A 10,104-nucleotide genomic window follows, 5' to 3' on the forward strand; every position below is an offset into this window, starting at 1 on the left:
GAATAGGAGCGGTGGGAGAGAGAGAGGGTGAGAGGGCGGTGTCAGTGATGCCCCAGGTTGGTGAGGGTGGAGATGAGCAAGGTGATAGACGGTGTCAAAGGCTGAAGAGAAGTCGATGAGGATGGAGGAGAGTTTGGAGTGGTGGGCTGGAAAGTTGAGGAGGACAGTTTCAGTAGAGTGAGAGAGACATACATGTGTATAGTACTATGAGGGTGCAATAAAGTTTTTTCATGTGATTTTTCTATGTGTATATGTGTTTTGGAGTCTCTGCCCTTGGTCTCCCCCCCTCCCCCCCGTCTGGGCCTTTGGTCTCCCGGCCCAGGCCCCTCGGTCTTTCTCTCCCCAGCCTGGGCCCTTGGTCTTCTCCCCCCCCCCCCCACCTTGACCCTTGGTCTTCTCTCCCCCCACCACCCCCCTGCCTTGACTGTTGGCCTTTCCCCCCCCCCCCCATCCTGTCCTTGGGCCTTGGTCTTCTCTCCCCCCCCCCACCCCATCTTGGGCCCTTGGTCTTCCCCCCCACCTACCTTGACCCTTGGACTTCTCCCCCCCATCCTGTCCTGGGCCCTTGGTCTTCCCCCACCCAGCCTCGGGCCTTGGTCTTCTCCCCCCCGGCCTGGGCCCTTGTCTGTGTGTTATGGAGCCTGCCTCTGACCCCACTTTACCGCCCCCTCCCCAGGAGGTGAGCGCCCTGGAGTGCGAGATCCAGCTCCTGAAGAACCTGCACCACGAGCGCATCGTTCAGTATTACGGCTGCCTGCGGGACAAGGCGGAGAGGACCCTCACCATCTTCATGGAGTACATGCCAGGGGTGAGGAGCGGGCACCCTGCGCTCGCGCGCGCCCTTAGCAGGGAGGCCACCGAAGGGCCACCGCTTCTCACACTCACCGCAATGTCATTCCGCGCCTTACCGCTCTCCTCGCTGGTCTCTTCCCCCCTCCCCCACCCAGGGCTCGGTGAAGGACCAGCTGAAAGCCTACGGGGCGCTAACGGAGAATGTCACCCGCAAATACACCCGGCAGATCCTGGAAGGCGTCTCCTACCTGCACAGCAACATGATTGTGCACCGGGACATTAAGGGTACGTGCGGCTCTCCCGAGTCCCACCACCTTCCAGTCTCGGCCAGAGGAGCCTTCTCCTCTCTGACGTCCCTTCCTGGCGCGTTTTGCCGCCTCCCAGCCTCGTCCAGTGAAGCCTCCTCCCACTGGCTCCCCTTCCCCAGTGCGTTTTGCCGCCTCCCAGCCTCGTCCAGTGAAGCCTCCTCCCTCTGGCTCCCCTTCCCCAGTGCGTTTTGCCGTCTCCCAGCCTAGTCCAGTGAAGCCTCCTCCCTCTGGCTCCCCTTCCCCAGTGCGTTTTGCCGCCTCCCAGCTTCGTCCAGTGAAGCCTCCTCCTCCCTCTGGCTCCCCTTCCCCGGTGCGTTTTACCACCTCCCAGCCTCGTCCAGTGAAGCCGCCTCCCTCTGGCTCCCCTTCCCCAGTGCGTTTTGCCGCCTCCCAGCTTCGTCCAGTGAAGCCTCCTCCTCCCTCTGGCTCCCCTTCCCCAGTGCGTTTTGCCGCCTCCCAGCCTCGTCCAGTGAAGCCTCCTCCCTCTGGCTCCCCTTCCCCAGTGCGTTTTGCCGTCTCCCAGCCTAGTCCAGTGAAGCCTCCTCCCTCTGGCTCCCCTTCCCCGGTGCGTTTTGCCGTCTCCCAGCCTCGTCCAGTGAAGCCTCCTCCCTCTGGCTCCCCTTCCCCGGTGCGTTTTACCACCCCCCAGCCTCGTCCAGTGAAGCCTCCTCCCTCTGGCTCCCCTTCCCCAGTGCGTTTTGCCGCCTCCCAGCTTCGTCCTGTGAAGCCTCCTCCTCCCTCTGGCTCCCCTTCCCCGGTGCGTTTTGCCGCCTCCCAGCTTCGTCCTGTGAAGCCTCCTCCCTCTGGCTCCCCTCCCCGGTGCGTTTTACCACCTCCCAGCCTCGTCCAGTGAAGCCTCCTCCCACTGACGCCCCCCTCCCCGGCGCGTTTTGCCACCTCCCAGCCTCGTCCAATGAAGCCTCCTCCCACTGACGCCCCCTTCCTCGCTGCGTTTTGCCGCCTCCCAGCCTCGTCCAGTGAAGCCTCCTCCCTCTGGCTCCCCTTCCCCAGTGCGTTTTGCCGTCTCCCAGCCTAGTCCAGTGAAGCCTCCTCCCTCTGGCTCCCCTTCCCCGGTGCGTTTTGCCGTCTCCCAGCCTCGTCCAGTGAAGCCTCCTCCCTCTGGCTCCCCTTCCCCAGTGCGTTTTGCCGCCTCCCAGCTTCGTCCTGTGAAGCCTCCTCCCTCTGGCTCCCCTCCCCGGTGCGTTTTACCACCTCCCAGCCTCGTCCAGTGAAGCCTCCTCCTCCCACTGACGCCCCCCTCCCCGGCGCGTTTTGCCACCTCCCAGCCTCGTCCAATGAAGCCTCCTCCCACTGACGCCCCCTTCCCCGCTGCGTTTTGCCGCCTCCCAGCCTAGTCCAATGAAGCCTCCTCCTCCCTCTGGCTCCCCTTCCCCGGCCCGTTTTGCCTCGTCCAGTGAAGCCTTTTTCCCTCTGGCTCCCCTTCCCCGGCGGGTTTTGACTCCTCCTTTTTGCTCCCCAAACCCGCAGGGGCCAACATCCTGCGGGACTCGGCGGGGAACGTCAAGCTCGGGGACTTCGGGGCCAGCAAGCGGCTGCAGACCATCTGCATGTCGGGGACGGGGATCCGCTCGGTCACCGGGACTCCCTATTGGATGAGCCCGGAGGTGATCAGCGGGGAGGGCTACGGGAGGAAAGCGGACGTCTGGTAAGCGTCTCCTGCACTCTCCCCTTTCGCTGCGTCCCCCCAGCTCACTTCTCCTGTGCTCCCCCCTCCCCCCCTGAAGCTGCATCTCCCCCTCCCCTCTCCTGCACTCTTACCCCCCCCTCGCTGTCTCCCCTTCACCTCTCCCCCCCCCCTCTCCTGCACTCTTACCCCCCCCCCCCCCCTCGCTGTCTCCCCTTCACCTCTCCCCCCCTCTCTCCACCCCACAGGAGCCTTGGCTGCACCGTGGTGGAAATGCTGACGGAAAAACCGCCCTGGGCCGAATACGAGGCCATGGCGGCCATTTTTAAGATCGCCACCCAGCCGACCAACCCCCAGCTTCCCCCCCACACGTCGGAGCAGTGCCGGGATTTCGTGAAGAGGATATTGGTGGAGGCGCGGCAGCGGCCGTCCGCCGAGGAACTTCTCCGGCACCCTTTCGCCCAGCTCGCCTACTGAGCGTCCTTCACCACGACCCACTGTCCTCTACACCCCACTTTCCCCCCGAGACCCTCCGAGAAGGGGGAGGAGAAGGACCCTCCCCGAACATTTCGGGGGGAGGGGATCAAACGAGGTGCCCGGAGGTTGAGGCGGAGAGAGCCGGGTTCCACGCGACAACCGTTGGTTCACCGGGGTACCACAGCCGGCTGACGGGGGGGGGAGCCAACGGAAGAAGGGTCGCTGTCCGCGTCGGGGCCGGGAAACCCGGAATCCCTGTTGCTTCCGAGTTCTCTCTCGGGGAGGGGGTGGGGAGAGAGAGAAGAGAGAAGATCTCGCCCACCTTTTTTTTTTTTTTTTAGGTGTCGGTGGGTTTCTTGCGTTCGCATTAGCCTCCCCTCGGATCTCCCACTCCCAAGACCAGTGCCTTGGCCAACCAAGACCACCACCCTCCAGCGGGACTTGAAGATTTGATGCTGTATAGGGAGGGAGGGGGGGGGGGGGGTTAACCCCTTTTTCGCTGCTTTGCAAATAGGTCGCGGGGGGGGAGGGGAAGGGTTAATTTTACCAGCGCGTGCGTTTCCGCGTGGCCTGCCCCCGGCGCAGCCGTGGCGGGCGCCAGCTCTCCCGGAGTTCGTTTAGGCAGCACTGCCGGCGCACTTATTGCATTCCGTCTCCGGGGGGTGAGGCTGCCGAGCGGGCTAACCGCCGTTCTCCCGGCTCCTTGGGGTGGCAGGGTAAGGGGGTATAATACAGGACCGTAGGCTTTTCCCGCCCGGGGACCCGTTGCCGGCGGAGCGGTGGGGGACTACACCGAAATGTGCCTGAGAGAATCCTGTGACTGTACTCCTGTGTTATTTTTATACCTGGGGAACAAGAAGTGTACATTGTGGATGAATTGTAATGTGTATGAGGGAGAGGCGGAGGCGGGCTGTCAGTATTATTCTTCCAAGCCTAGGGATCAGCGGTTCCCAAACGTTGTTAAACCACGGCCTCCCCCTGCTAGGAAATATTTCAGCCCTTGATGAATAAATCTCATCAGACTATCAATAACAGAATGTATGTGCCCGATCCCAGGCAGTATATAGTGTCCTGAGCGCGTGGGGGGAACACACGCTTAATAATCCCCCAAACTGTGTGCCCGATCCCAGGCAGTATATAGTGTCCTGAGCGCGTGGGGGGGACACACGCTTAATAATCCCCCAAACTGTGTGCCCGATCCCAGGCAGTATATAGTGTCCTGAGCGCGTGGGGGGAACACACGCTTAATAATCCCCCAAACTGTGTGACCGATCCCAGGCAGTATATAGTGTCCTGAGCGCGTGGGGGGAACACACGCTTAATAATCCCCCAAACTGTGTGACCGACACCCAGGCAGTATATAGTGTCCTGAGCGCGTGGGGGGAACACACGCTTAATAATCCCCCAAACTGTGTGACTGATCCCAGGCAGTATATAGTGTCCTGAGCGCGTGGGGGGAACACACGCTTAATAATCCCCCAAACTGTGTGACCGATCCCAGGCAGTATATAGTGTCCTGAGCGCGTGGGGGGAACACACGCTTAATAATCCCCCAAACTGTGTGACCGATCCCAGGCAGTATATAGTGTCCTGAGCGCGTGGGGGGAACACACGCTTAATAATCCCCCAAACTGTGTGACCGATCCCAGGCAGTATATAGTGTCCTGAGCGCGTGGGGGGAACACACGCTTAATAATCCCCCAAACTGTGTGCCCGATCCCAGGCAGTATATAGTGTCCTGAGCGCGTGGGAGGAACACACGCTTAATAATCCCCCAAACTGTGAGACCGATCCCAGGCAGTATATAGTGTCCTGAGCGCGTGGGGGGAACACACGCTTAATAATCCCCCAAACTGTGTGCCCGATCCCAGGCAGTATATAGTGTCCTGAGCGCGTGGGAGGAACACACGCTTAATAATCCCCCAAACCGCCCCTCAGTGTGTGAAGGCAGCATGGGGAGGTACAGCTGTCACTGCGGGAGCTTCCAAAGTCACATCCCACAATGCCTTGCTGCTGTGGGTGCAAAGCATTGTGGGAAACTCCTGCTGTAAGTGACAGCTGCAACCCCTCGTGCTAAGGTGCAGTTTGGGATCTTACGAAGTACGCTGTCCCCACACCGACTCAGGACACCACTATACTGCCTGGAGACCCCACCTCATGGACCCCCCACCCCGCACTGTTGGGAATCGCTGCTCTCGATGACCTCCTTTTTGTGCTCAGCATATTTGCACGTCAAGGCGATGGAAGGGTTAATGGGGGTCCCAGCCACCGCCTGTGCTCCGGCAGGGGAGGGGTTAATGGTTAATACGTCCTGTTCATAGCTGGGGGGGGGGGGGGATTTATTAGCCCCAACAAGCCAAAGTATTCCAAGTGCACTTTTGGGGGGGGGGGGGAGGGAGGGTGTGTTCAGTATTAGGGGTTTTGGGGGGGAGGAGGGTGTCTTTATACTGAGCTGGGTACCACAGGCAGGGTTCATGGAGACGAGATATATATATATATATATATATATATATATATATATATATATATATATATATATATATATATATATATATATATATATATATATAAAAACCATAATACTGAGTTAAGTTATGGTGAGTAAAAAAAGTGACAAAAACCCTCCACAGGAAAGCAAATATGCAAATATAGCTGTATGCTCATCTGCATGTCTTAGGCAGGTCTGCAACCCCGCCTTTCCCCATTATCACCCAGCATACAGCACTTCCACTGCAGCAAGGGATTCTGGGAAATGACATGCAGCCCCCGCCTTTCCCCATTATCACCCAGCACACAGCACTTCCACTGCAGCAAGGGATTCTGGGAAATGACATGCAAATGAGCATGGAGGGTTTTTGTCACTTTTTTTACTCACCATAACTTAACTCCGTATTATGGTTTAGCCTATCCCATAGCCTCTCTTGCATTCCCAGTAAAATCAACCCCACACTGATGAGACCCATCAAGGTCGAAACAGCTGCCTGTGGGTGGTTTTCTGGGTATGCACCTTAACCCTGGCTGTGCTCAAAGCTGTGACCATGCAGCAAGCTTAAGCCTATAGGGAACCATGTTAAAAATGGTTATTGAGGCAAAAAGTGACACTGTGTGCTCATTTGCATGTCATTTCCCAGAATCCCTTGCTGCAGTGGAAGTGCTGTATGCTGGGTGATAATGGGGAAAGGCGGGGTTGCAGACCTGCCTAAGACATGCAGATGAGCATACAGCTATATTTGCATATATATATATATACATACATACATACATACATACATACATACGTGTGTGTGTGTATATATATTTATTACTTGTGAGCACATTCGCATGTCTTAGACAGGTCTGCACCCCGCCTTTCACCATTATCACACAGCACTTCCACTGCAGCAAGTTATTCTGGGAAATTACATGCAAATCAGCACACAGTGCCACCTTTTGTCTCAAGCTCACATTACATGAACAACCCTTAAGCCAAATGCATGCTGCTTTAAACACAGCTTTTAAACATAGGCTGGAGTGAGATGTAAAGCCAGATAACCCACTCACAGACAGGCTGTTTTGACCTTGCGGGCCTAGACTGGATAGGTTTCTTTATTGGCTATATGCCAACGGTGGAGGTTTTTTTGTTGCCTTTTTCACCCACCATAACTTAAAATGTATATGGTAAACCTACCCAGCCTAGAAATATTGCAAAGCCAGTATAAACCAACCTCACACTGATAATAGCCATCAAGGTTGAAACATGTCTGTGAGTGGTTTGACTTGCTTTGCTAGTCCCGTGCTGTGCTTAAAAGCTGTGTGAACAGCGTTGCATCTGCTTAAATGGGCTCCATGTGAATGGATATTCCAGGCAAAAGGTGACACATTGTGTGCTCATTTGCCTGTCATTTCCCAGAATCCCTTGCTGCAGTGGGAGCACTGTATGCTGGGGGATAATGGTGAAAGGCTGGGGTGCATGTCATTTCCCAGAATCCCTTGCTGCAGTGGGAGCACTGTATGCTGGGGGATAATGGTGAAAGGCAGGGTTGCATGTCATTTCCCAGAATCCCTTGCTGCAGTGGGAGCACTGTATGCTGGGGGATAATGGTGAAAGGCAGGGGCTGCATGTCATTTCCCAGAATCCCTTTCTGCAGTGGGAGCACTGTATGCTGGGGGATAATGGTGAAAGGCAGGGTGCAGAACTGTCTTTAAGACATGTGAATGTGCTCACAAGTGATATTTTTTATTGGCTATGTGCTAACGGTGGAGGTTTTCTGTCGCCTTTTTCACTCACCATAACTTAAAAAAAATATATATATATATATATATATATATATATATACACACACACACACACACACACACACACACACACACACACACACACACACACACACACACATCACATTATGGGGAGTAAAGAAGTGACACAAGTCGCTCCATCGTACAGTATACAGGCGGTCCTCGGTTATCCAGCGGGACCCGCTGTGGAAGTAGCGTTGGATAGTGACACCGTTGTAACGCGAGTCCCATGTTAATCAGCGGCGGTGAGCGTCGGGTAACGGCCCGTAGGGTGGCGTTGTAAAGCGTTGGATATGCCATTCGTCGTAACGTGAAACGTTGGATAGCGAGGACTCCCTGTACTGAAAATAAAAATACAGCATTGTCTCTGGTTCTCCCCACGTACCAGCTTCAGGCTACACAGCCAGCAGCCCACCTCACACTGATAAGGCCCACACGGTGGAAACGGCTGCATATGAGTAGGCTTACTGGCTCTGCACTTCTGTAACACAGGCCGTGTCCCTCTCTGTCGTCTCTCTAGATATAGATCTCTCTCTTATTGGTACCCAGGCTGGTATATTTAAGCTCCTTCAAGGTGATTTCACCCCTGTGTGATGGAGCGTGGGAACGCCGGGGGTTAACGTTTAAACCAAAAAACACACACGTGATCTCGTTTGTTCCAAAAAGTTGTATTTATATTTTTAAACAAAGCCGCCTTTTCCCCCCTTGTGTCTCTGTTTATCTTATACCCGGGACCCGGGCGGTTTTTCCCGCTCAGACGCTGAACCGTTTCCGTGCGGGCGACATTGTTTGTACACAAAACAGAAGCTAAAGATGGTGCGCGGGGGGATTGGGGGGGTGCGGGGGATTTGGGGGTGCTGGGTGCAGCAGTCTCTTTACCTGCTGGCTGGAAATATTCCTATGCGAGTGACGTCACTGTTTGGAAATGTTCTTGCAAGCTAAGGCTTTGCCTATAGTGACGGCGACACGATGGGTGACGTCGCCGTCGCCACCGGCGAAAGTTATGTTTCGCCGGTCGGCGGCATCGCGGGATTCCCGCAATTTGATTTGTTAAAGGGCCGTCACGTGACCCAACGGCCCTTGAAAAATCAAGGCTTGTCGCCGTCACGTGCACTATTAGCACGGCCTAAGGGACACACCCAATGTCCCTTATCCCTGTGTCACTGTGTCACCCTGCGGGGGGAGGGACAGACTCCATGTCCCATAGCTCCCTTCTGTCTGTGTCACTGTGTCACCCTGCGGGGGGAGGGACAGACTCCATGTCCCATAGCTCCCTTCTCCCTGTGTCACTGTGTCACCCTGCGGGGGGAGGGACAGACTCCATGTCCCATAGCTCCCTTCTCCCTGTGTCACTGTGTCACCCTGCGGGGGAGGGACAGTCTCCATGTCCCATAGCTCCCTTCTGCCTGTGTCACTGTGTCACCCTGCGGGGGAGGGACAGACTCCATGTCCCATAGCTCCCTTCTCCCTGTGTCACTGTGTCACCCTGCGGGGGAGGGACAGACTCCATGTCACCTAGCTCCCTTCTCCCTGTGTCACTGTGTCACCCTGCGGGGGGAGGGACAGACTCCATGTCCCATAGCTCCCTTCTCCCTGTGTCACTGCGTCACCCTGCGGGGGGAGGGACAGACTCCATGTCCCATAGCTCCCTTCTCCCTGTGTCACTGTGTCAACCTGCGGGGGAGGGACAGACTCCATGTCACCTAGCTCCCTTCTCCCTGTGTCACTGTGTCACCCTGCGGGGGAGGGACAGACTCCATGTCACCTAGCTCCCTTCTCCCTGTGTCACTGTGTCACCCTGCGGGGGGAGGGACAGTCTCCATGTCCCATAGCTCCCTTCTGTCTGTGTCACTGTGTCACCCTGCGGGGGGTGGGACAGACTCCATGTCCCATAGCTCCCTTCTGTCTGTGTCACTGTGTCACCCTGCGGGGGAGGGACAGACTCCATGTCCCATAGCTCCCTTCTCCCTGTGTCACTGTGTCACCCTGCGGGGGGAGGGACAGACTCCATGTCCCATAGCTCCCTTCTCCCTGTGTCACTGTGTCACCTTACTACATAGCCTGGAACGGTTTTGCTATATTGATGTATCCTAGTGTTTTTGGGGGTTACAGACTGTGGAGTTTCCAGCTGACGACTCTGCACATTTCCAGAGCAGGAAGAACGTGGAAATAACAAAATAATTCAACGTTTGACGGGGGGGGGGGGTGTAATTGAGCTGGCCCATTTGGCTTTGAATTCTTATCGACCGGCGGCCATGTTTTTCACACCCGCCGGGTAACCAGGCTGCGATGCGCAGAATGACTGCCGCACGACTACGCGCTCGGGGGCGGAAATCAGCGTGGGGGGGCTGGAAGGCAAGATACTCTGTACTGTTGTGCAACGCAGCATGTTCCTTTTGTAGGGAGGTATAGCAGCCATGGGTGGCGTGGGGTCCTTCCTCCGGGGGGGGTGCTGGGGCAGTATGTGCCAAAGATAATATAGATACACGTGTGTGTGACTGTCTGACTGTGTGTGTGTGTGTGACTGTCTGACTGTGTGTGTGTGTGTGTGTGACTGTCTGACTGTCTGACTGTGTGTGTGTGTGTGTGTGTGTGTGTGTGACTGTG

The 10,104-nt window shown here is 56.2% G+C and overlaps 1 protein-coding gene across 1 annotated transcript in view; it reads left to right on the plus strand.

Annotated features, from left to right (window-relative positions):
- The window catches only part of MAP3K3 (mitogen-activated protein kinase kinase kinase 3), a 51,609-nt gene extending 47,916 nt beyond the window's left edge, over nt 1-3,693 (plus strand). Inside the window, exons 13-16 of the mRNA XM_075580402.1 lie at nt 677-808; nt 948-1,077; nt 2,589-2,766; nt 2,994-3,693. Of these exons, the coding sequence (XP_075436517.1) occupies nt 677-808; nt 948-1,077; nt 2,589-2,766; nt 2,994-3,222 (669 nt within the window). The 3' untranslated portion in view covers nt 3,223-3,693. The remainder of the gene's footprint in view (nt 1-676; nt 809-947; nt 1,078-2,588; nt 2,767-2,993) is intronic.
- The last annotated feature ends 6,411 nt before the right edge of the window (nt 3,694-10,104 follow it).

Source organism: Ascaphus truei, chromosome 23 (assembly GCF_040206685.1).
Source record: "Ascaphus truei isolate aAscTru1 chromosome 23, aAscTru1.hap1, whole genome shotgun sequence".
NCBI classification, from domain to species: Eukaryota; Metazoa; Chordata; class Amphibia; order Anura; family Ascaphidae; genus Ascaphus; species Ascaphus truei.